This window comes from Orcinus orca, chromosome 6, assembly GCF_937001465.1.
Source record: "Orcinus orca chromosome 6, mOrcOrc1.1, whole genome shotgun sequence".
In the NCBI taxonomy this organism is placed as follows: domain Eukaryota; kingdom Metazoa; phylum Chordata; class Mammalia; order Artiodactyla; family Delphinidae; genus Orcinus; species Orcinus orca.
The window spans coordinates 71,755,699-71,783,080 of NC_064564.1; the positions used below are offsets into that span (position 1 = coordinate 71,755,699).

The 27,382-nt window shown below is 37.7% G+C and overlaps 1 protein-coding gene across 4 annotated transcripts in view; it reads left to right on the forward strand.

Annotated features, from left to right (window-relative positions):
- MAMDC2 (MAM domain containing 2) overlaps positions 1–27,382 on the forward strand; it is a 168,420-nt gene that overhangs the window by 128,717 nt on the left and 12,321 nt on the right. For 2 of the 4 annotated variants that reach the window (XM_049710931.1, XM_004276410.3), the window contains exons 11-12: positions 2,879–2,972; positions 4,655–4,807. In XM_049710931.1, the coding sequence (XP_049566888.1) occupies positions 2,879–2,972; positions 4,655–4,807 (247 nt within the window). The remainder of the gene's footprint in view (positions 1–2,878; positions 2,973–4,654; positions 4,808–27,382) is intronic. The other 2 variants (XM_049710932.1, XM_049710933.1) reach the window with 1 other exon arrangement.

Genomic DNA, 27,382 nt, shown 5'->3' on the forward strand with positions numbered 1-27,382 from the left:
GACAATTTCCTTCTTGTCACATTCTTAATGGGACCCAGGGAGAGAGTTCTTAACAACAGACCAAAATGTTTGGCTTTCTCTTCGCCTGTGTCAGCCAGGCCCAATCCTCAGCTTACCCAGTCACCAACTACCCTAAAATAACCTCTCCACCTCAAGAGGCCCTCAAAATGCAAGATGGCGGCACAAGAATAGGAGATGACATTATCAGCATTATTTATAGCAGGGTGGAAATCCAATGTGTTAGACCAAACGAGCTGATCTTGTCACGTTTCTTTTGTGTGTTGGAATGCTGATAGACAACTGCCAAACAGATCTGAGGTTTGAGGCCATAGTTTCAATCTAGTACATAGCTGACTGACTTTGTGGCTCTTTTATCAGAACAACATGTGGTCTGGCCGGTATTCTAAGTGTAGAAAGAGTTCTAAGATAGGAATAACCTAGTGGCCTGCTGTTGTCCAGAACATCTTTAGCATTTCACTTAACCCACTGTGGCAGTTCACAGATTTGTTTGGAATGTCCAAAAGGAGCCAGGAAGCTCTATCCAGTGGAACATTCTGCAATGAGGAAATGTTACATATCTTCCATAACCAGCTCACTTGATCACTGGCTCTATGTGGCTGTTATGCACTTGAAATGTGATTAGTGCACCTAAGGAAATGAATTTTAAATTTTATTTAGTTTTCATTTAAATAGCCACATGTCCTCGTGGCTACTATAATAAACAGTGCCAATCTGAAAAACAGTAACTCATTATTCCACATCTTCACTATAGATATTTTGATTCCTTCTTCTTTTCTCTCAATTATAAATATAGCAAAATTAAAGAATGTTTAGAAAATGAAATTCTATTCAATACCCGTAATTTCATGAACCTAACAAAACTGTTATACATTTGGTAAATTTTCAAGGTTTTTTTCTATGTATTTTTAGATGAGTTCGATATAATTTACCTTACTTTCTTTTGCTTTATTTTATCTATTATAACCAGCTTTTTTTCACTTAACATTATGAGAGGAATATATTTCTCTACTACTAAATAATATTCACAAGCTATCAGAGTGAATGATTGCCTATTTCTTAGATTGTAGCACCATGATTTGTGTATTTCCTCTGTTTTTGAAATCTTGGGTTCTTTCATTTGTTTGCTTCCTTGCTTGCTTGGTTTTATGGTCATTATAAAATAATGCTGTAGTAAACATGTGAAAGCATGTTTACATTTCTCCTCTTTAAGATATGTTTACCTGCCAAATGTTTGAGTCTTATTTAGGTAATACTTTACATGGTGAATCATTTCACTACCACAGAATCATTTTGAAAAAGTACTTTTTCACTATTCATGTCAAAAACAGACTTTAAAGAAGCGAAAGGAAAAGAAAGCCAAATCTTTTCTAGCTGCAGCACTATTAATTCAGTAAATTACGAGACAGATTACTACTCCTTCCCATAGAACAGGAAGAATTGCTGATAAAATGTAACTGTACTCAGGGCTGATGCCATAGACCTCTGCTTTGCAAATGGGGAACAAGTTCCCACGCATAAATCCTACAAGTAAAATATTTTACATAGTCAGATCATCTCTAGAATTTATAAAGATAAGAAAATTAATGGAAGTTAAATTAAAAAACCCCAAACGCCCCTTTTATTTTGTTCCTTGTAAATACATATAGTTATATATTATCACATCTCCAAACTATCCTTTTTATAATTTAACGTAATATGAATACAGTCCAAGTAAACTTTCACACATCTTACGATTAGGAGTTATTCTGAAGATATTGGCCTAAGACATTTTATATTTTGCATAGTGATAAACTGTCATGAGATTTTTCAATTTCTTTTTAAATAAATTCTATATTCTGGTGGCCCTGATCATCAAAGAGCAGTTAGATCCTATTGATAACACAGATAAATTGAAGACATAGCATACTGTACATTAGAACCTAAAAAGAATCAAATGTTCTCATTATTCATAATTTGGGTTGTACTTTCTGTAATATCTCTTTGTCTTTTTTGAATTAAGATTTGTATTTGAGGGATTGACCATGGACTGAATGACCTTGTGCTCATTAAGCATTAGGTTATACCTGTGAAGCAGCTTTGTAAACTGCAAAGTACAGTGAAAATCTAGTATAAATGTTTTGAAAAGCGCTCTTTGCTCATCCTATACATGAAAAGGAGACTTTTAAATTGGCTTAATGGAAAGAAATCCAAGACTTTTCTCTCTGTCTTTGGCACAATAAATTTAATAATTTATAGTAGAGATTTATTTTTCCTTCACATACAACAGTAAAAATGTTTGGCCTGATAAAATAACTGCATTTAGGGCTTTTATTAGTGATAACACTCAGGGACATAGATCTTTACTTTGGAAATGGAACTTGGGTCTCCAGATAGCAAATCACTGGGACTTTGTTCACTCTATGAATGAAGCACATTGCCAGAAAGTCAATTCCAAAGAATCAATAGTGTGTTTACACTGGAAATGTTTGTAAAAAAGCATGGACTGCCATCCACCCTGTACGCACTTTGTGGATTATCTGGGGAAAATATTTAAAAGTTGACTGGTTTTCCTCTGCCACCTAGTTAACTTCTTGCTTTCCTCTCCCAGTGTTTTAAAGAATGTAAACTAAGTTCAGCATTAGTGTACACAACATATCATTGTGAGCTTGATTCTACTGAAAAAAATAAGAGAAGTAGTCCCAGGGTCATATATAAATGGTTAACCATTACTCATGCCACTGTGATCTGTGGTTCACAGACAATGAAGAGGTGCCTGTAGTTTGCTTCTGCACATCTGTTGTGTCAAGTACATCCCAGGTCGTAAGTGTTTCCAATTTTCGGTTGACAGAACTCACAGTTTTACTTTTCTGAATTGCAGGTGGTTTTCATGAGCCTGTGCAAAAGTTTTTGGGACTGTGGACTTGTAGCCCTGGATGACATCACAATAGAATTGGGAAGCTGCTCGTCTCCAGGTAAGACGGCAGTCATTTCAGCTTTCTTTTGTCTCCCTGGCCATTTCATGGCATGTCCTGTTTCTCTAAGAACATACCACGTACATTTAATCTGTGCTAGTCTGTCCTTTGCCTTTCTTGTCAGAAGTGCCTCTCTCATTTAGAAATGATGCCTTGAATGCAATGTGTGACTTTGTACATATGACTTGACCCCTGTATCTTCATCTATAAGAGAGGTGGTAATACCTACCTGAAAAGTGGGGATAATACACTTAAATTCCCTAGTGTAGGACCTGGCACAAAACAGTGCTTTAAAAACAAATACCTTCTATTATAATTCCTTTTGTTATTATTATTGTTGTTGCCTCATATGCATGCAGATTTTCAAGAAATATTGGTGAAATTATTATACATAGACTAGGTAAACATATCATATCTAAATGATAATAAATAAATATTTTCCAAGTGAATTAAATGACAGTGGAACAATGGAGCAAGCATTGATGATAGTGACAAATATTGTGGCTGTGTGTTGGACCTTATGTCTAATGAGAAAATTGTGCATACCTCAACCCAAATCATTGGTTTCTATCTACTAATTACCACTGCATCCTGAGTCTCAGGGTATCCATTTCTTTAACAAACAGGCAAATTGTGGCATCAATTTGGCACCAGAGAATAATCTCCATGTTTATTTAATTAAAAGATAATTTGTTTGTAGTTGATTTGTGTGGCATTGCAAGAACAACATAAAACAAGATAAAAATCTCTACACTCAAGACGTAGAAAAGGGAATGAGCCTTCATTAGCTTGTAGTGTATATAAAATAAAAGAAGTAAAAGAATTATCATGCAAGAGATGGAAAAGATAAGCTATTTATTAGAGAATCTAGAGGTAGGGAGGTACAACCAAAGAAGTCCCCAGGAAGTTGGGAGGTGACACCACTCTAATAATAATCATTATTACAGTTATTGAAGATAGCACCCAAAGACATAAACATTTGTTTTTGGAAATGGAAAATAAGCCTCCAGGTAGCAAAACACCAAGTTCTAATATATATTTAGCTAATATTTATTGAGAACTTCATGTTCTAAATATTTTACATACATCATCTTACTTAATCCTCACAACCCCCTGAGGTGGATACCACTAATATTCCCACATTACAAATAAGAATGCTGAGGCACAGAAAAATTCAGTAACCTGCTCCGCACATATTAAGCTATGTCTCCAAAATCACATTTAATTCTTTCACATTCTCCCCCTCCTCCAAAGCAGTTATAGAGTTGCTCTGAGGATTCCCTTCACTCGTTCTGGATTTCTGAAGAATGCTCCTGCATGCCATTTTATTATTTTTATGTTTCCATAGAGGCAACATACCTCCAATTTTCAGAGCTTTATAAGCTCATTCACACAAATAAATTCACAAGTCAGAGAAAGTTTCTTTCTCAAAGTATTCCCATACTTTTGGATCTAGATTTCTGATTGTTCTCTGTCTCTCTGGCAGAACCTAGGGTGGAGTCCAGCCTCTAGCTGGAAGCACCAGCGTGGCTTAGGTGGGCTTCTGGTGAGGGGGCTGCCTCTTCATGTGGGGCCTGTGGCCAGACGACACCCATACGTGCAACACGTGCTTCCAGTGAGCCTTGGAATACATATTCATTGAAAGAGCCTCAGCAATTGCATCACCTGCTGTTTCCTTGCAGAGAAGCTTCCAGCTCCACCTGGAGAGTGTACTTTCGAACAAGATGAATGTGCATTTACGCAGGAGAGAAGGAACCGGAGCAGCTGGCACAGAAGGAGGGGAGAAACTCCTACCTCCTACACAGGACCAAAGGGAGATCACACTACTGGGGTAGGTGAGTTATGCCACATGGTGCTGTTTCCTAAGGAAACCAGAAATAGCATTCTAGGGGTCATTTACTGCATTTTGAAATGGGAAAAATGATGTGTCTAGAATGAACTGCGCGTGGGATGCTACACATGTGGGGTAGGTAATTCAGTATGTGCATTTAAAATCATTCTTTCTGTTTATTACATTGCTTATATATCTTGCTGGAAAAAGGATTTAAAGAGCTTACAAAAATATGCACAAAGACAATTTAATTAGAGGTAGGTTTAAAAATAAAAGAGAGATGGACAAAAATGAAAAAAAAGTATATGATGATGTAAACTTAAGCCCAGGACTCAGACCTAGTATAGAAATATGCTGGCAGACAGGGGAGGAGATATATCAGTTTGAGTCCTCACTTTCTAGAAACTGAAAAAGATGGAAAACTCATCTGTAAAACATGACTTACAGTGTTCTTAGGATAGAAACAGATGAAGCAGTCCATCAATTGGTGGAGGCAATAAGGAGGTGCATTTTCTGTAGAAAATGTATAAACTACAATAAACTAGGCTAAAAGTTGATCTACTTCTTATTATCACCATGTGTCAGCAATTGTAAACAATGTCAGTGATAAAAATACTCCCTAAAGAATAGACCTTTCTCACTGATCCTCTCAATTTTACTTGGTATACCAGTTGGATAACAGCACATCATTTGGCCCAGAAAAAAAGAACTATCCCTGATACTAAGATTATAGAGATATTTCCTGAAGGGTCCTTACAGAGAGTTGCATAGTGCTGTTTCTTATACTCTACCTCAAGATAAGTCTAGGGAATAACACCACAGAGCAACCTATAGCATAACCTATTTGTTGAATTGGCTTAATTTGGTAGGGTGCAATCAGGAACAGCTTTGTTTTTTCTTTCCAACACTCTCTTCAAACATACGCTGGAGAATTCTCCCTTCCCCACCCCTTGGCAGATCCCATAGCTTCTCAGTCTGGTTGAGATATAGGAGCCGCCACACATTCAGGTATGTTAAAAAGTCCAATTCAAATTAAAACTTCAGTTTCTCATTCAAGCAAATCATCTTTCTCCCTCAGCATGGGCCTGATTCATAGTTTGGAGATGATAAAAGGGAAGACTCTCTGTGCTTTAACTGTGTTTAACTTCCTCCTCTGCCCCTCATCTTCATGATCATTTAGGCAGGGTGAGTGGAGGAGGGATTAAAAGAAAATAACTTTTAAAATGTTTGGTGCTATTTCAAATTCTTTCTTGGATATTGAATACCTTCTGTTATGACAGATATCTAAATACTGGCTCTTTGGAGACGGTATCTAAATACTGCCCCTTTTGCATCTTACCATTTTTGGCACTGTACTCTCTGGCTTATCTCCTATGGCTACCCCCTCTTCCCCTAGCGCTTGCACTACAGAGGTACAACTCACACAGATTTTCTGCATACGTTCCTCCTGACAGTTTTGACTTGGGTCCTTCTGAGAGCCTTTGGTTCCAGCCACCTTCCCAGTGAGTATCGATTTGGCCTCGGATCCTAAACGCACCTTTGCCTGACTAAGAAGAAGATGTGCAGCTTGGTCCTCCCACTGACCTCTCTTTCCCTCCTGTTGCTTCGGAGAGTCTGGGACAGTGTTGCATCAGTTAGGGATGCTGTTGAAGAGATTCAGCCTTGGTTCGACCAGGTTCCAGCACTGAGTAGAAGATTCTAAGAGAGCTCTAAGAGTGTGTGAGACTGTATCTGGAAAGACAAGGAAGTTAAAAAAGATGACAAAAAAGACTTGTATATGTTAGGACTATTTTGGTTGGGAACAGTTTGTTACCCTTTGTAACAGAAAGAAAGGCCATTTCAAGGCCGACTTCAGGCATAGCTTGATGTAGGGGATAAAACTATGTCACTGGGATCAGTCTCTCTCTCCATCTCTCTGCTCTGGTTTTTCAGAGTTGGTTCCAATCTCAGACAGGCTGTCCTCTTATGGTAGCAAGAAGCTACCGCAGCTGCAGCCTCATGGCCTTTCAACACTGAATCTAGTGAAAAGAGATAACTCAAACCAACAAACAAAAAATGAGTCTCATTAGCTCTGATTGGCAGTGTATTGAGGGCAGAGTACTATCAAATTCCCGTTTGAATCCCCACAGGGCTTACTATTGTACCTTACACACTACAGAGGCTCAAAAATGTCCATGGAGTGAATAAATGAACCTACAAGCCTTCATTGATGTATATAAGAATAACTAACCATTTAGTTAGCAAGACCCCTAGAAAATGTTATAATGGGGAGAAACTAAATTACAAGAGGAGTAGAGAAAGATCAAGACTAAATCAGCTTTATTTCGAGTCCATTGTATTCACGATGTTGTCTGTATGTATGATTTTCTTGGGGAGGGAGTTGATAGTTTTCTTCCATTTCTCAGGAACACCAAGAAGGCTAGCAACAACAGATCTGAGAAGAGGGCCATGCTGTGGTGGACGACCACAAGGGAATCCTCTGGGTAACAGGCCGTGCCATGTCTTAGACACGGAAGAGAGGACAAAACAAAAATAGTGAGCAGTGGAGAGAGGGAGTCTCTGAAAAGGGCAAGGAGGGTCACCAGGCCTGGTTATAACAGACCCATGAACTATGGTATCAAGGCTCCCCACTCACTAGGTATGAGACCTTGAGAAAGTTACTTAAAATCTCTAAGTCTCAGTGATGCCATCTAGAAAATGAGAATAATTATAGCTACTTATCTGTTTGCTTACTTCAGAGGTTGAGTTTAAACTTGTTTAACTTGTAGATGACATTCTACCTCCTCCCCATACACAAAATCTATGAAAGTCTTACAAAAGCGCATGCAGTAGAAATTCCATTACTCATCATTTTGCTCCTTTATTTACGTTGTTCCTGGTTTAAGGGCACATGTTAGTTAACTTGGTGTGGTTTTGTTTAAAGAAAATGATATGATTGTGTTTGCATTGTCTCTTTGAAAACTTCGAAGAATGTTTCACCTGGCTGGGGTGAAACTTCATAAGAAAAATTGCAATGCAAAAACTTCTTAGTGTGTTCAATACTTATTCCAAGAAAATAATTGACACAGTGTACAACACAGAGAATTCTGTTTTTGTATTTTTTTTTTCCCAGTAAATTGCTTCTAGGATTTGCCTTCTTCTCCATCCTTCATTTCACCTGTTTCAATGCAAACTTCCTAAAGGTTCTCAAGACACCTTTCAATTTTCTAACCATATAAAATTTTTTACAGATTGTATCTTTTTATTCCTACGTACAACAATGCAGAGGGGTAGCAAATTTTGCTATGTGGTGCCCAGGATACCTACAGATATAGCACTGGAATTTTATGTCTTGGTTTTGTTCTTTAAGTTACTTTAACAGTTATTCTTCTGGGGAAATAGTAATATCTAGTGATCATTTATGGAGCGTTTACCACATGCAGGCACTGTGCTGGGACCTTTATATCCTTAGTCAGTTTGAGATGCTATAACAAAAATACCATAGACTGAGAGGCGTAAATAACAACATTTATTTCTCACAGTTCTGAAGGCTGAGAGGTTCAAGATCAAGGTGCTGGCAGATTCGGAGTCTGGTGAGGGCCCACCTCCTGGTTCATGGACAGCAGTCTTCTTGCTGTGTCCTCACATGGCAGAAGAGGCAAGGGAGCTCCCTGAGGACTCTTATAAGGGCACTAATCCCATCTATGAGAGCTTGGCCCTCATGACCTAATCACCTCCCAAAGATCCTACCTCCAATTACCTCCAATTACCATCATATTGGGGATTAGGATCTCAACATATAAATTTCAATAAATAAACATTCAGTTGATAACACATCCTTACCACAACTTGTAAAGTATGTGAAAGTACCCATTTTTCATATGAGAAAACTGAAGTTTGGAGAAGTGCCTTTCCAGGGCCACACAGCAACAAGTGGTAGAGCAGGGACTGAATCTCAGGAATATTGGGCTCTAATGTCCACATTCTTTCCGCACTGCCTCACCACCAGAGTTTACTACATGATAGTAAGAGACCACACATGACCTGGGACAGTTGTGACAGCTTATACGTGAAAAGCACAATTCTTCACTTAGCAGTGTAATCTCAACCCTATTACCCTTCGCACCAAAGAGGGGTGTCTGCTCTTGGAAAGGATATATTCAAACTGATGGTAGTTTTAGACATCCACTGAAATGTATCCAGCAGAAAGTATCTAAATTTTTTCTGACCTGTTTCTAGTGTCAGTGAACAAATATTGTCAGTTTAACTCCAGGACTGCAGCTCACACACCCACTGTGTATCCTAAACCTTCAAAGGGTGGCTTCCCCTTTTCCTGGCCTCTAATGGCCTAATGTGGGCTGATATATTGTCTCTCAGATCACAGTATGACAAGGATCACCCATTCAAAAATTAAAGCATAAGCAATTAAAGGCCCTTTTAAAACAATTGTTTATTTGTTAAAACCACCAGTGTCATAAGCTACATGTGCATAATGTAAGATGAAACATCTTAGCACTGGGGGCAACCATAAATGTTATTTAGTGTAGGCTCTCTACGATCTTGATTTATTCCATATTTTCTGAGGACCCACTATGCATTAGGCCGCAGAACTATAATTGCTGTGGAATTACAATAAGTAAGGTAATAACAGTTAAATTCTAGAGATGATGGAACCACGCAGAGAAGAACAGTTAGCTCTCCTTGGGAGCATCTTAAAGAATGAGTGGGAATTCATCAAGAAGAACATCAGGGAGTAGGGAAGCATTTCAGGATGAGGGAATGACAGGTGCAAAGCATGGAGCCATTAAGCAGTATGGCAGCTTCAGGGAACTGCAAGTGATTCTACCTGGCTGCCATGTAGAATACTGTCAGAATTCCCAAGATAGTGAAGTATGAGATATAGGCTTGTATGCAGGTAGTACATTTGGAGATGTGATCCCAAGGAGTACAAGTGTGGGGCAAAGGCATCAAAGCAGGGAAAGAGGGAGAGCTGATACGAGGATGCATCCCTGACTTGGCCACTGCTATGACCATCTGGCTGCTTGATCTGGGGGGAACAGCTGAGAAACCATGTTGAAGTATGTCCCAGAGCCATCACCCAGGGGAAGAAAGGGAGAAGCATTTGTCCACAGGTTCCCTTCCTGCACTGGCCAGGGATAACTGTCCATTCAGCATTGGCTACTCTCTCTTCCCTTATTTCTAGGTTACATTTGCATGGGTGCTGAGTGATTCTGCCGAGGGCCAAGCCCAAAATGACTGCACAAAACTTAGCATCAAATACAGGAAGTAACAGGCAGTTGGCATGGGCCCAAGACAAGGCATCTATCAGGTGCATCTGAGTGAAACTGTTTAAAGGCTGTGTAGAATTAGTTGTAGTAATAGTGACTAGAATAAGAGACCAGTGAGACAGAAAATCTGTAGTAGTGAACAGAAGCATCTCATATGGGCACATCTAGGAAAGTGGTGGGAGATGACAGTGGACAGTCAGATGAGAACCAGATCACCAAGGACCTCGTCTACATGCTAAGGAATTTGCATATTCACTCTTTGTAGAAAAAGCATTCATTGAAAAGCTTTAAATGGACCATTTTAGCGGTCCCAAAGCAAAATGATGAAGCTTTACTTGATAGTTTTCCCAATAGACATCATACTAGGCACCACTTTCTTAGCCATCCTGCTTAGGGGCTTTACATCTAACACTATCCTCGACATCTGTCTAAGTCATCACAAAGGTCTGGGAAAATGAGAAGCAGTTCGATCTCAGAAAAGGCTTGAAACCCTTCTCTAGTGGCTCTCTCATAAAGATGAGGGTAGACAGAGGCAAATTGGGTATGAGAGCCAGGACTCAAACACAGTTCTCTTGATTCCGCCTTCCTCTCAGGTGATACGTAAGGTGAGGTCTTGGCCATTTATATTCAGATCAGCTTGAAAAGAAACAGGCCAATACCATGAATGAATGACTTTTGTTGAATGTTGTACAATATGAAAGAGTATCAGCTTCATAAATCAGAGACCAGGTGTCAAGAACATTATAAGAAAAAGGATTATCACATCTAACTCCTTTATTAGGATTAGAATTGGTTCTATATCAGGTAGCTTTTAGTGTATAGCAAACACCCCAAAGCTTAGTGGCTTAAGATAATAACCACTTATTTCACTCACTATTCTGCAAGGTGGCAATTTGATCTGGGCTGAGCTGGGCAGTTCAGTTCTTGGTTGGGCTCATTCATGCACCTGAAGCCATCTGCCAGGTTAGTGAGGAGCTGGCTAGTTTAGGGGGGCCTCAACTGGGATAACTTGTTCTGCTAGCTCAGATTCAAAGAGTGAGGAAATGGACTCTATCTCTTGATGGGAGGAGCTACTGGATATAGGGAAGGAATAATTATGGCTATTTTTGCAAACAATCTACCATAGATTATATCAGCCTTCAAAATGGTCCCCCCTGAACGGGTTATTATTGTGGAATCTTGTAAAGTCACTTGCATTGATGGTAGAAGTGCTAAATTTAGCAAGTAAAAGTATGTGACACCCAGTTAAATGTGAATTTCAGATAAACAATGAATAATATTTAGTAGAAGTATATCCAGATTTTGGACATAGTTTTGAGTGCAAGTCATGGAAACAAAGAACATTAAAACCAGAAAGGACCTTAGAAAACACATGGCCCGGAGGTTGCAAATTCAGATGCAGTCCTGTGTTAGGAAACCATGTCTTTAGCAGGAGGGCTGTTATGTAACAGAGTGCGGTGGGGACTGTGGTTTGCTGATGTATGTGCATCATCGAAAGGTACTCAAAATCAAGTTTTAAAATTATTGTGATACCTAGATAAGTATCTGCAACCAAGTTTAGCTCAGATGCTCCCAGGTTTTACTTCCTAACTGAGGTTATTTGATTCAACAAGCTGACATAGTTAAAGGGGGGTCTAGGACTGGAACCAGACGATCATGACACCCAGTTCTGCACTCTTTTCCTACACTGAGATGCTTTTCCTTTAGCCTTACTTTGACAACTACTCAGTATTAGTTTAGAACTTGGGTTGTAATCCAGGACCCCTAAATACCCAGCCAGGGATCTCCTAGATACTGCTAGAAAAGTACATTGCTCTTCATTATTTTAAAGTAAAATACTTACTGAAGTATAACATGTACATAGAAAAGTGCTGCAAATTTCCCTCTAAATGCAGTTTTACCTGTAACCCACATGTTTTAATAAGTTGTGTTTTCCCTCTCATTCAGTTCAAAGTATTTTCTCATTTCCATTTTGCTTTTTTCTTTTATGCATAGGTTATTTATAAGTGTATTGCTTAATTTCTAAATATTTGGGAATTTTCTAGTTACTGTTTTTAACTTGTTTCTAGATAATCCGACTATGCTCAGAGAACATACCCTTAATGATTTCAATCCTTTGCAATTTGTTGAAATGCCCAAAAAAGAGTCAATTTAGGTAAATGTTCTATGTGTGTTAGAAAATAATGTATATTTTGTTGTTGTTGTATGAAGTGGTCTGTATATGTTGACTGAATCAAGCTTGTAATCCTGTTCCTATTTTCTATATTTTTACTGATTTTTATCTGTTCAGTTGAGAGGTGTATTAGTTTCCTATTATGATTGTGAATTTATTTCTCCTTTCAGTTCTATCAATTCTTGCTTGTATATATTTTGAACCTATGTTATTAGGCATATAGAAACTGTATTTTTTAAGCCCCGAAAGATATGACTGGTTTGGTTGCTTCTATATTTATTCACATATTTCTCCATTCCATTAGTATTCATTCCTTCCTGCATTTCCATGTTTCTCTCTTGAATTTTTTTTTTTTTTTTTTTAGGAAATATTTCTCTTCTGCCAGAAGTATTTTCTTCTGCATCTAGTGTTTTGTTTGGTTTTGGTTTTGGTTTGGGGTTGTGTGTGTGTGTGTGTGTGTGTGTGTGTGTGCGTAAGTCCACTGCTAATGAATTCTCTCAGTTTTTGTTTGTCTGAGAATATCTTTATTTTTCCTTTACATTTGAAGGATGTTTTTGCTGAGAATAGAATTCTAAGTTGACAATCATTTTTTTAATCAGACATTTAAAGATGTCATTCAGTTGTCTTCTGGCTTCCATCATTTCTATTGAGTCAGTTTTCAGTCATATAGTTGTTCCTTTGAAAGGGTACTTTTATTCTCTGGATGCTTTTAATATTTTCTTCTCATGTTTTGTTCCCAGCATTTTAAAATGATTTGCATGTGTGTAGTCTTCTTGGTAGTTATTCTGTTTGGGGTTCATTAAACTTCCTTAATCTTTAGGTTGAGTTTTCAAAAATACTTGACCTTTATCTTGTCAAATATTGCTTCTGCCCCACTTTATCTCCTCTCTTCCTGAGATTCCAATTACATGTACATTAAAAGATCTCACCATGTATTATATATCCTTTATGCTCTTTTACAAAGATTTTCTTTCTTTTTGTTCTCCTTTCTTCAGCTTGGATATTTTCTATTGACCTATTTTTTTTTTAGTTTGCAAGTCTTTTTTGCTATGTCCAGTATGCTGTTAAATTCAATGATTGATTACTTAATTTTAGTAATTCTATTTTTCAGTTACAAAATTTCCATTTTTTTTTACTATTAGCTTTATTAAGATAGAATACACACACTATACAATTCACTCTTTTAAAGTATACAATTCTGTGGTGCTTAGCATATTCGCAAAGTTGTGCAATCACCACTATCTAATTCCAGAATATCATTATCACCTCAGAAAGGAACCTTGTATACATTAGCACTCACTCCCATTCCCTCCCCAACTCTTGCCACCCCCATCCCTAGATAATTACTAATCTACTTTCTGTCCCTATGTATTTGCCCATTCTGGATCTTTAATATAAATGCAATTATACAACATGTAGTTTTTTGATTGGCTTCTTTCACTTAGCATAATGTCTTCAGGGTTCATCCTAGTAGCATGAATCAGCACTTTGGTTTTATTGTGATTATATTCCAATGCATGTAAATACCACATTTTGTTTATCCATTATTTAGCTGATGAACATTTTGTTTATTTCTACTTTTTGGCTATTATGAATAATGATGCTACGGTATTTGCATACAGGATTTTGTGTGAATATAAGTTTTCATTTCTTTTGGTTGTGTTGGGTCATATGGTAACTTTATATTTAAACGTTGAGGAATTGCCAGACTATTTTGCAAAGTGACTGCACAATTTTACATTTCCACAAGCAGTGTGTGAAGTTTTCTCCTTCACACATATTTCTCCATATACTTATCATACTTGTTGGTTTCTGGTTTTGATTATACCCATCTTAATGGATATGAGGTGGTATCTCATTGTTTAATGTCTGTTTTGTCAAATATTACTATAGCCACTCCATTTCTATTTTAGGTACTGTGAGTGACATATCTTTTTCCAACCTTTCACTTTCAACTTATTTGTGTCTTTTTTTTTTTTTTTTTTTGTGGTACACGGGCCTCTCACTGTTGTGGCCTCTCCCGTTGTGGAGCACAGGCTCCGGATGCACAGGCTCAGCGGCCATGGCTCACGAGCCCAGCTGCTCTGCGGCATGTGGGATCCTCCCGGACCAGAGCACGAACCCTTGTCCCCTGCATCAGCAGGTGGACCCTCAACCACTGCGCCACCAGGGAAGCCCCTTATTTGTATCTTTGAATCTAATGTGTGTCTCTTGGAGGTAGCATATAATTGAATCTTTTGAAATCCATTTTACCCATCTCTACTTTTTGATTAGAGTGTTTAGTACATTTACATTTAATGTGATTACTAATAAGGCAGAATTTATGTCTGCCTTTTTTCTATTTGTTTTCTGTATTGTATGTATTATAGGGGTTTCTTTATTCCTTTATTCCTCTATTACTGCCTTCTTTTGTGTTTAATAGATATTTTCTAAGATAACATTTTAATCTCCTTATTGTTTGTTTTACTATATATTTTAAAAGTTATTTTCTTAGTATTGCCCTAAAGATTAACATTAACATCTTAAGACAATCTAGTTTATATTTAATATTGACTTAATTTTTTCATGGTATACAAAACCTCCTCCTTCCTTTGTACTATGATTGTCATGTACATGATATCTTTTACATTATAAGCCCATAGACATGATTTTTAAGTTATTGCCTTATGCAGTTGTCTTTTAAATCAGATATTTTAAAAAGAGAAACAAAAATACATTTATTCTGTCTTTTATATATACCTATATAGTTACCTTTATCAGTGCTCTTTCTTTCTTCATGTGGATTGAGTTATTGTCTAGTGTCCTTTCATTTCAGCTTGAAGGATTCCTTTTAGTAGCTAGTGATGAATTCAGTATTTGTCTGGGAATGTCTTAAATTCTCCTTTGCTTTTAAAGGATACTTTTTCTTGATTTAGAATTCTTGGTTTTCTTTCAACACTTTTGAATTATGTCATCTCACTGCTTTCTGGTCTCATGTTTTCTGAGGAGAAGTCAGATGTTAATCTTATTGAGGATCCCTTGTACATGATGAGTTACTTGAGTCACTTTTCTCTTGCTTTCAAAGTTTTCTTTGTCTTTGTCTTTTAGCAGTTAACTGTGATTTTTCTAGGTGTATGTCTCCTTGAGTTTATCCACTTAAAGTTGTTTGACCTTCTTGGGTGTGTAGATTAATATTTTTCATCAGGTTTGGAATATTTTTGGCCAGTATATTTTTAAAATGTTCTTTTTGCCCCTTCCTCTCTTTCCTTCCTTCTGAGACTCCCATTGTGCATATGGTAATACACTTGATGCTGTCCCACCAACCTCTGAAGCTCTGTTCATTTTTCTTCATTCCTTTTCCTTTGTTCATCAGATTGGATAATCTCAGTTTACCTGTCTTTGAGTTTACTGCTTCTTTCATCTGCTAGTTCCAATCTGTTGTTGAGCCTCTCTTGTGAATGTTTCATTTCAGTTATTGTGCTTTTCAAACCCATAATTCCTAGTTGGTTTTCTGTAAATTGTCTTTTTAATGATACTCTCTATTTGGTGAGACATCACTCCCATACTTTCTTTAATTCTTCAGGCAGAGTTTCTTTTAATTCCTTGCACATATGTATAATAGCTGACTTAAAGTCTTTGTCTAGTAAGTTCCATTATAGGCTTCCTTAGAGACAGTTTCTATTGACAGCTTTTTATCTTGTGTATGAGCCACAGTTTCCTGTTCCTTTGTGTGTCTCATAATTTTTGTTAAAAACTGGTTATTTTTAATACTACAATGTGACAGCTTCCCCTCCTCCCAACATTTTGTTGTTGTTGTTGTTGTTCCTGCTACTTGTTTGTTTAATGACTTTCCTGAACTAATTATATAGAGTCTTTATTCTTTGTTGTGTGTGGCCACTGAAAAATATGCTCAGCTTAACCATCAACTAATGACTGAAGAGAGATTTTTCTTAAATGACTTGAACCAATACATCTCCCAGCACTTGCAAAAGTGCTCTGTGTTTGTATTGGGGCATGGTTTCAATGCTCAAGTAGACAATTTACATCTCTGCTAGCCTTCACTTTTTTCTTTTTCAGAGACTCAAAGTCAGCCAGGTTAGGACCTTCTCAGTTCTCTCCTGGGTATGTGTATGTCTCTGCACATGTACATCATTTTCTAGATTGACAAGAATATTTTGGAGTTTTGCAAAGTCCCCCACAGACATATCATTCCCTAATTTTTTCCTGAAAAATTTTTTGTCAGCCTTTTGTTAGCTTCCATTGTTAATAGCACCTTAGGCAATTGCAATGTTAAACAATTGTTTGATTGTTCTTGGCAAATGCCCGTGAGATAAGGCTGTTCATACAGAATAAGGTTTACCTCAGTTAGGTTAAATAAAGACAAGGTGTGGGAATGAAACTTGCCAAGCAAGTCAAGTAATGACAGTTTTCTGTATGTATGTATGTATGTGTGAATATTTATCTATATAGTATATAGATATATAGATATGGCACTGGAATGCTGTTCAGGCATAAAAAGGAATGAAATCTTGCCATTTGCAACAACGTGGGTGGACCTTGATTGCATTTTGCAAAGTGAAATAAGTTAGAGAAAGAGAGACAAATGCCATATGTGCTCACTTATATGTGGAATCCAAAAACAAAACAAAACACCAAATTCATAGATATATAGATAGATTGATGTTTGCCAGAGGTAGGGTGTGGGGGGTGGGTGAAATGGGTGAAGTGGTCAAAAGGTATCAACTTCCAGCTATAAAATAAAGTCATGGGTATGTAATGTACAGTATGGTGACTATAGTTAGTAACACTGTATTGCATGTTTGAAAGTTGTTAAGAGAATCGGTCTTAAAAGTCCTCATCACAAAACACACATACATAATTTGTAACTGTGTGTGGTGATGGATGTTAACTAGACTTGCTGGAGTGATCATTTTTAAATATATACAAATATCAAACCATTATGTTGTACACCTGAAACTAATATAATGTTTATTTACAATTGTATCTCAATTTTAAAAAAAGGAAAAAAAGAATTTGGGTAGTCTTAGTCTTGGGAAGGCAGAGGAGAGGAAGGGTATTGCTTTGCTAAATGTGGATAACTTTAAATGTTTTGCCTTATCTTTTCAATCTATCCTCTATTGTTGAGGCCAGTAAGGAAATGTAAAACCTCAAAATGAAATTTTAAACAGCATTTCCAATGGAGTAAAAAAGACTTTGTTGCATAGTCGCGACTTAGCTCACCATTTCCTTGGAGGAAGGACTACTGGCTGCTCTATTTCTGAAGAGGAGAGAGTGGAAGGTACACAGCAGAGTCCAGAAGAAATTCCATCCTGGCGGATGAGAGACTCCCTCTTGCAAGAGCACCGGAATCACAACCAACTGCTGAACAATCATCGTCAGGGAGACACTGGAACTCACCAAAAAAGATACCCCACATCCAAAGACAAAGGAGAAGCAGCAATGAGACGGTAGGAGGGGTGCAATCACAATGAAATCAAATCCCATAACCACTGTGGGGGGGTGATTCACAAACTGGAGAATACTTATACCACAGAAGTCCACCCACTGGAGTGAAGGTTCTGAGCCCCACTGTCAGGCTTCCCAACCTGGGGGACCAGCAACAGGAGGAGGAATTCCTAGAGAATCAGACTTTGAAGGCTAGATGGATTTGATTGCAGGAATTTGGCAGGACTGAGAAAAACAGAGACTCCACTCTTGGAGGGCACACACAAAGTAGTGTTCGCATCAGGACCCAAAGGAAGGAGCAGTGAACCCATAGGAGACTGAACCACACCTACCTGCTAGTGTTAGAGGGCCTCCTGCAGAAGTGGGAGGCAGCTGTGGCTCACCACGGGAACAAGGACACTGGCAGCAGAAGTTCTGGGAAGTACTCCTTCGTGGGAGCCCTCCCAGAGTCCGCCATTAGCCCCACCAAAGAGCCCGGTAGGCTCCAGTGCTGGGTTGCCTCAGGCCAAACAACCAACAGGAAGGGAACCCAGCCCCACCCATCATCAGACAAGCAGATTAAAGTTTTACTGAGCTCTGCCCACCGGAGCAACACCCAGCTCTATCCACCACCAGTCCCTCCCATCAGGAAGCTTGCACAAGCCTCTTAGATAGCCTCATCCACCAGAGGGCAGAAAGCAGAAACAAGAAGAAATACAATTCTGCAGCCTGTGGAACAAAAACCACATTCACAGAAAAATAGACAAAATGAAAAGGCAGAGGACTATGCACGAGATGAAGGAACAAGATAAAGTCCCAGAAAAACAACTAAATGAAGTGGATATAGGCAACCTTCCAGAAAAAGAATTCAGAATAATGATAGTGAAGATGATCCAGGACCTCGGAAAAAGAATGGAGGCAAGATCGAGAAGATGCAAGAAATGTTTAACAAACACCCAGAAGAATTAAAGAATAAAAAATCAGAGATGAACAGTACAATAACTGAAATGAAAAAAACACTAGAAGGAATCAATAGCAGAATAACTGAGGCAGAAGAATGGATAAGTGACCTGGAAGACAGAATGGTGGAATTCACTGCCATGGAACAGAATAAAGAAAAAAGAATGAAAAGAATTGAAGACAGCCTAAGAGACCTCTGGGACAACATTAAACGCAACAACATTTGCATTATAGGGGTCCCAGAAGGAGGAGAGAGAAAGAACCCGAGAAAATATTTGAAGAGATTATAATTGAAAACTTCCCTAACATGGAAAGGAAATAGCCACCAAGTCCAAGAAGCACAGAGAGTCCCAGGCAGTATAAACCCAAGGAGAAACATGCTGAGACACATAGTAAGCAAACTGACAAAAATTAAAGACAAAGAAAAATTATTGAAAGCAACAAGGGAAAAACGACAAATAATATACAAGGGAACTCCCATAAGGTTAACAGCTGATTTCCCAGCAGAAGCTCTACAAGCCAGAAGGCAGTGGGACGATATATTTAAAGTGATGAAAGGGAAGAACCTACAACCAGGATTACTCTACCTGGCAAGGATCTCATTCAGATTCAAGGGAGAAATCAAAAGCTTTACAGACAAGCAAAAGCTAAGAGAATTCAGCACCACCAAACCAGCTCTACAACAAATGCTAACAGAACTTCTCTAAGTAGGAAACACAAGATAAAAAAAGGACCTACAAAAAGAAACACATAACAATTAAGAAAATGGTAATAGGAAAATACATATCCATAATTACCTTAAATGTGGATGGATTAAGTGCTCCAACCAAAAGACACAGGCTTGCTGAATGGATACAAAAATGAGACCCATATATATACTGTCTACAGGAGACCCACTTCAGACCTAGGGACACATACAGACTGAAAGTGAGGGGATGGAAAAAATATTCCATGCAAATGAAAATCAAAAGAAAGCTGGAGTAGCAAGACTCATATCAGACAAAATAGACATTAAAATAAAGAATGTTACCAGAGACAAGGATATTACATAATGATCAAGGGATAAATCCAAGAATAAAGATATAACAATTTATAAATATGTATGCACTCAACATAGGAGCAGCTGAATACATAAGGCGAATGCTAACAGCTATGAAAGAGGAAATTGATAGTAACACAATAATAGGAACTTTAACACCTCACTTACACCAAGGGGCAGATCACCCAGACAGAAAATTAATAAGGAAACACAAGCTTTAAATGACACAAAAGACCAGATATAGATAATGGATATTTATAGGACATTCCATCCAAAAACAGCAGATTATACTTTCTTCTCAAGTGCACATGGAACATTCTCCAGGATAGATCACATCTTGGGTCACAAATCAAGCCTTGATAAATTTAAGAAAATTGAAATCATATCAAGCATCTTTTCCAACCACAATGCTATGAGATTAGAAATCAATTACAGGGGGAAAAAACGTAAAAAACACAAAGATATGGAGGCTAAACAATACATTACTAAATAACCAAGAGCTCACTGAAGAAGTCAAAGAGGAAACCAAAAAGTACCTAGAAACAAATGACAATGAAAACATGATGATCCAAAACCTATGGGATGCAGCAAAAACAGTTCTAAGAGGGAGGTTTATAGCAATACAATCCTACCTCAAGAAACAAGAAAAATCTCAAATAAATAATCTAACCTTACACCTAAAGGAACTACAGAAAGAAGTACAAACAAAACCCAAAGTTAGTAGAAGGAAAGAAATCATAAACATCAGAGCAGAAATAAATGAAATAGAAACAAAGAAAACAATGGCAAAGATCAATAAAACTAAAAGCTGGTTCTTTGAGAAGATAAACAAAATTGATAAACCTTAGCCAGACTCATCAAGAAAAAGAGGGAGAGTACTCAAATCAATAAAATTAGAAATGAAAAAGGAGAAGTTAAAATGGACACTGCAGAAATACAAAGCATCGTGAAAGATTACTACAGGCAACTCTATGCCAATAAAATGGACAACCTGGAAGAAATGGACAAATTCTTAGAAAGGTATAAGGAAGAAATACCTTTTCCAAGGTATCTGGAAGACTGAACCAGGAAGAAATAGAAAATAGGAACAGACCAATCACAAGTAATGAAATGAAACTGTGATTAAAAATCTTCCAACAAACAAAAGTCCAGGACCAGATGGCTTCACAGGTGAATTGTATCAAACATTTAGAGAAGAGCTAACACGCAACCTTCTCAAACTCTTCCAAAAAATTGTAGAGGAAGGAACACTCCCAAAATCTTTCTACGAGGCCACCATCACCCTGATACCAAAACCAGATAGAGATACTACAAAAAGGAAAATTACAGACCAATATCACTGATGAATATAGGTGCAAAAATCCTCAACAAAATACTAGCAAACAGAATCCAACAACACATTAAAAGGATCATACACCGTCATCAAGTGGGATTTATCCCAGGGATGCAAGGATTCTTCAATATACGCAAATCAATCAATGTGATACACCATATTAACAAATTAAGTAATAAAACCATATGATCATCTCAATAGATGCAGTAAAAATTTTTGACAATATTCAACACCGATTTATGATAAAAACTCTCCAGAAAGTGGGCATCAAGGGAAACTACCTCAACATAATAAAGGCCATATACCACAAGCCCAAAGCAAACATCATTCTCAATGGTGAAAAACTGAAAGCGTTGCCTCTAAGATCAGGAAAAAGTAAAGGATGTCCACTCTTGCCACTCTTATTCAACATAGTTTTGGAAGTCCTAGCCATGGCAATCAGAGAAGAAAAAGAAATAAAAGGAATCCAAATTGGAAAAGAAGTAAAACTGTCACTGTTTGTAGATGACATGATACTATATGTAGAGAATCCTAAAGATGCCACCAGAAAACTACTAGAGCTGATCAATGAATTTGGTAAAGTTGCAGGATACAAAATTAATGCACAGAAATCTCTCTCATTCCTATACGCTAACAACGAAAGATCAGAAAGAGAAATTAAGGAAACAATCCCATTCACCATTGCAACAAAAAGAATAAAATACCTAGCAATAAACCTACCTAAGGAGGTAAAAGACCTATACTCAGAAAACTATAAGACACTGATGAAAGAAATCAAAGAAGACACAAACAGATGGAGAGGTATACCATGTTTTTGGATTGGAAGAATCAATCTTGTGAAAATGACTATACTACCCAAAGCATTTTTTGGACTACAGGTTCAATGCAATCTCTATGAAATTACCAGTGGCATTTTTTACATAACTATAACAAAAAATCTTAAAATTTGTATGGAGTCACAAAAGACCCCGAATAGCCAAAGCAGTCTTGAGGGAAAAAAATGGAGCTGGAGGAATCAGACTCCCTGACTTCAGATTATACTACAAAGGTACAGTAATCAAGACAATATGGTACTGGCACAAAAACAGAAACATAGATCAATAGAACAGGATAGAAAGCCCAGAGATAAACCCACACACCTATGGTCAACTAATCTATGACAAAGGAGGCAAGGATATACAATGGAGAAAAGACAGTCTCTTCAATAAATGGTGCTGGGAAAACTGGACAGCTACATATAAAAGAATGAAATTAGAACACTCCCTAACACCATACACAAAAATGAACTCCAAATGGATTAAAGACCTAAATGTAAGATCGGACACTATAAAACTCTTAGAGGAAAAAATAGGAAGAGCACTCTTTGACATAAACCACAGCAAGATATTTTTTGACCCACCTCCTAGAGTAATGGATAAACAAACAAAAATAAACAAATGGGACCTAATGAAACTTAAAAGCTTTTGTACAGCAAAGAAAACTATAAACAACATGAAAAGACAACCCTCAGAATGGGAGAAAATATTTGCAAATGAATCAACAGACAAAGGATTAATCTCCCAAATATATAAACAGTTCATGCAGCTCAATATTAAAAAAACAAACAACCCAATCCAAAAATGGGCAGAAGACCTAAACAGACATCTCTCCAAAGAAGACATACAGATGGACAAGAGGCACATGAAAGACTGCTCAACATCACTAATTATTAGAGAAATGCAAATCAAAACTGCAATGAGGTATCACCTCACACTGGTCAGAATGGCCATCATCAGAAAATCTACAAACAATAAATGCTGGAGAGGGTGTGGAGAAAAGGGAACCCTCTTGCACTGTTGGTGGGAATGTAAATTGATACAGCCACTATGGAGAACAGTATGGAGGTTCCTTAGAAAACTACAAATAGAATTACCATATGATCCAGCAATCCCACTACTGGGCATATACCCAGAGAAAACCATAATTCAAAAAGACACAGGCACCCCAATGTTCATTGCAGCACTATTTACAATAGCCAGGTCATGGAACCTAAATTCCCATCGACAGATGAATGGATAAAGAAGATGTGGTACATATATAAAACGGAATATTACTCAACCATAAAAAGGAACAAAACTGGGTCATTTGTAGAGACGTGGATGAACCTAGAGACTGTCATACAGAGTGAAGTAAGTCAGAAAGAGAAAAGCAAATATTGTATATTAACGCATATATGTGGAACCTAAAAAAATGGTACAGATGAACCGGTTTGCAGGGCAGAAATAGAGACACAGATGTTGAGAACAAACGTATGGACACCAAAGGGAGAAAGTGGCGGGGGGGGGGGGATGAATTGGGAGATTGGGATTGACATGTATACGCTAATATGTATAAAGTAGATAACTAATAAGAACATGTTGTATAAGAAATAAATAAATAAAATAATTTGGCACATGCCTCAAGGGAAGATTGCTCACTCTGCTGTGTGTATCATTTCTCACAAAACTTGATCCTCAAGCCCCAGCTGCTTTTGCAGCCCTGAACTCCAGTTTTTATCATCCCACAGTGAGAACTGTTGGTTTCTCTGCCTCTTAGCTGCCCTCTGCTTAACTTCTAAACTGAATAGGCAAATGCCCCAGTGGGGAAAGCAGCTTGAAGAATGTTGAGTTCACTTCGCTGACCTTCCCTTGTCTCAGGGATCTTGGCCCCTCAAGTTCTTGCTGCTTGGGAAGCTCTCTGACAACTTCAAAACAGATGTTTTCTAAAAAAAATTTATCCATTTTAAAAATAATTTTTCTCAGCGGAAGCGTAGGTCAGCTACAAGTTACTCAACTTATCCACAAGGGGATGTCCTTGGTATTTCATTTTTTTAGCATCATATATTTAAGAGCATGATTGTTATACTCAAAATTTGAAGGCATTTGCTGTTTTCTTCTGCACTACAAACCAACCCATCATAATGTTTTTGAATGAGCTCTATGTGTCTCTGGTCTCTTTCAACTGTATTCTTTTGTTGATATTTCCTGGCTGTTCTACCCAAGATCTTGCTGTATCTGGTATTACGTTATTGCATGGTGTTCTGTCTTTGGCAAGGAGTAGTAGAAGCAGAATATTAAAATTTACATTTATGCTGCCTTTGGCTATGAACTGTCTGAGAGACTATTCTACTTTTTTCCCTTTATAACTCTCAATCTTGAGTAATAAATATTGGGGACAACTATCATAGTAAAAAAAAATACTGCAAATGCCTTTTAAATTTAATTATGGTAGAAACCACTTAACAATTACCTCCTATTTTTTATTTCATTTTATTTATTTTTGGCTGCGTTGGGTCTTCGTTGCCGCATGCAGGCTTTCTCTAATTGCAGTGAGCGGGGGCTACTCTTCATTGCGCTGTGCAGGCTTCTCACTGCGGTGGCTTCTCTTGTTGTGGAGCATGGGCTCTAGATGCATGGGCTTCAGTAGCTGCAGCACGCAAGCTCAGTAGTTGTGGCTTGTGGGCTCTGGAGCACAGGCTCAGTAGTTGTGGCGCACGGGCTTACTTTCTCCGCGGCATGTGGGATCTTCCCGGACCAGGGCTCGAACCCATGTCCCCTGCATTGTCAGGCGGATTCTTAACCACTGCGCCACCAGGGAAGTCCACCTCCTATTTTTTTAAAGAAGTGACTTACATAGTAAATGTACTTACGGTTGCTTAGATGAATGTCACTAGAATTTCTCTTCAACAGGGATATGGTCTGAAGTAATAAGAAAATGTAATTGGCTTAGTAACAGTTCATAGATTTATAGGATGCTGGAGGTAGACAAGATCTTATAGATCAGTTAAGACAACATACACATTTTAAATATTAAAGCACTGAAACTCATTCAAAGTAATTTTAATTATTGTCTGCTTGGATCCTGGGAGAGCAATAGCAAACCTGCCTGTGATTAGATGTACAATTTAAACAATAATGAAATTACATCCAAAAAGGTCTTCTATTGCCTGCATTGTTGAGTTTTTGCTATTTTTACATTTAGTCCTAACAATCTTTTCTATGTCTCTTTTTTCAAATACAGGCTGTAAAATAATGGCAGGGTACAAAATTGGCTGAATTTCTTATTCCATACTTTAATAAAGTGACAGGCTCAAATGCTGGACCAGCAACAGTATCTTTCTCTTTGATGACTGGAGGGTATTTGTTAGGTGTTAGTGACAGCAGAATCTTTTTTGAATGCAATGCATTCTGGGACTTTCAGAGGATATACCTGTACTCATATACTGCATTCTGCCTTTTTACTTCCCATCCTTAAAGCCTGTCAATTTACACTTGGAAGAACATATACAAGAGAAAATAGAGGAGAGGCATACAAAGCTATTTTACAGACAACTACATTAGATGGTCAGTAAATATAGGTTCATTAAATTAAAAAGGAAGTTCAGAAAGGCTACGATATAGTTTATTGTGTGTCTATCAGAATCAATACATCATCCTACATAGCAATTCCAGGGGAGCCGTAGTTCCTGACTCACTAACTGCTGATGCAGTTTCCAGTTCTAGGGCGTAGCATGGTGTATGTGGTCTAGTGGAAAGACCAATGGGTACACAGTGAGCTGACTCTTCCACTTGCTACCTGCATAACCTGGAAAATGGTCACATAACTTCTCTGAGCCTCAGTTTCCTCATGTGTAAAATAAATACCACAGTGGATGCCCTGCTAATCTCTTAGGGCTGCTGTGATGATTAACTGAGGTTATATTTCTGAAAGGCTTGATACTATATAAACTCCACTGAAGTGAACGGTATTACTATTTTTATAATGAGTGACTAGTTTACAAAATCTGATGCTCATCTCTGGGATACTTTCTTGGACTCGGTGTTTTGTGTCACTTGTGCCTTTATAAATAGAAAATCATGGCCTATGCTTACAAATAAAATGACTTAGTAGAAACCAGAAGGTTTGGTAGACCTTAAACCAATGTTTTCCAGAGTACCACTGGGTAATTTAAGGGGTAAGTGGATGAATATTTTTGATAGTAATATTTATGTATAAGAAAAATATACAATCAGTACAGCAAAGCCATTATTTCACAGATTTATAGCTTGTTTTCTGTTTTCATGCTAACATGCATTTCCTATTTGAATAAATGGATTTAAGTAGCAAAACTGGAATCTATTTAAAGAAAAATATTAAATGAATAACAGTGCAGGTAGTATGTGGATAAGTAAATATATATATCATGATGGTAGTATTTGTGTGACTAAAGTTGGGGAAACATTTTCAATGTTTAAGTCAGTCATCTCATAGAATATGTCATTCTACTAGAACAAAGACAAAAAAAATTCTAGCTCCACCATTCGGTTCCTTATTTAATAAAATAATAAAGGCACTTGTGACAGATAAATCTTGACTTGCCTTGAGCTAGAATGGACTCTGGTGGATTTGTCTATCCATTTCTTGTCACCATCTACTTGAGTAGCTCTATCCTGGCAGAATCAGAAAGTTCCCTGACACTAATGCTATTTCTTTACAAGATAATGAAGACAAGTCTTAACAAAATTCCAAGGGTTTTATTGGCTATTGAAATTTTATTAACATTTATATGATGCCATGCTGTCAGAATTCTTTTTTTTTTTTTTTTTTTTTTTCGGTACACGGGCCTCTCACTGCTGCGGCCTCTCCCGTTGCGGAGCACAGGCTCCGGACGCGCAGGCTCAGCGGCCATGGCTCACGGGCCCAGCCGCTTCGCGGCATGTGGGATCTTCCCAGACCGGGGCACGAACCCGTGTCCCCTGCATCGGCAGGCAGACTCTCCACCACTGCGCCACCAGGGAAGCCCCAGAATTCTTTTTAAACAATTGTTTTAGTTGCCCTGGAGTTTACATGGATTTTTGTGGCCAAAAGATAGTAGAATAAATAAAGGAACAGATAGCTATCCAGTTTAGTGAGAAAATGCCTTCAACTGTAGCATTTCCTAGCTCACTGAGTCCACCAGTGAATAGATTAAAAGTCATCCAGTCCTCCCTCTCTTCTCCCTACCACCAAATCCTAGAAAAGTAGCTATTCATCATTTTCTTAACAATTTCCAAAGAAAGAGACACCATCAGTTTCTTTTGTGGTACTGTTCAGTGTTTCAATACATCTTCTGTACTTCTGACAATTAAATTCTCTTCCGACATGCTACTTACTAAACGTAGGAGTCTTATGCACTTCTAAGAACACCCCCTTCTTGTGTGGTAGAAATATCAATGATACATTAAAATACCAAATAATGACATTTATTTATAAAAGTGTGCTGTCAGACAAAAGAAATTCAAAATTATATCTTTAATGTGTTGGTTATATAGCTGAAATTTAATAGCAGTCTCATTCAAGTCCTTGTCTTTTAAGAATTTTGGTACTAATATCCAGACATGTAATGA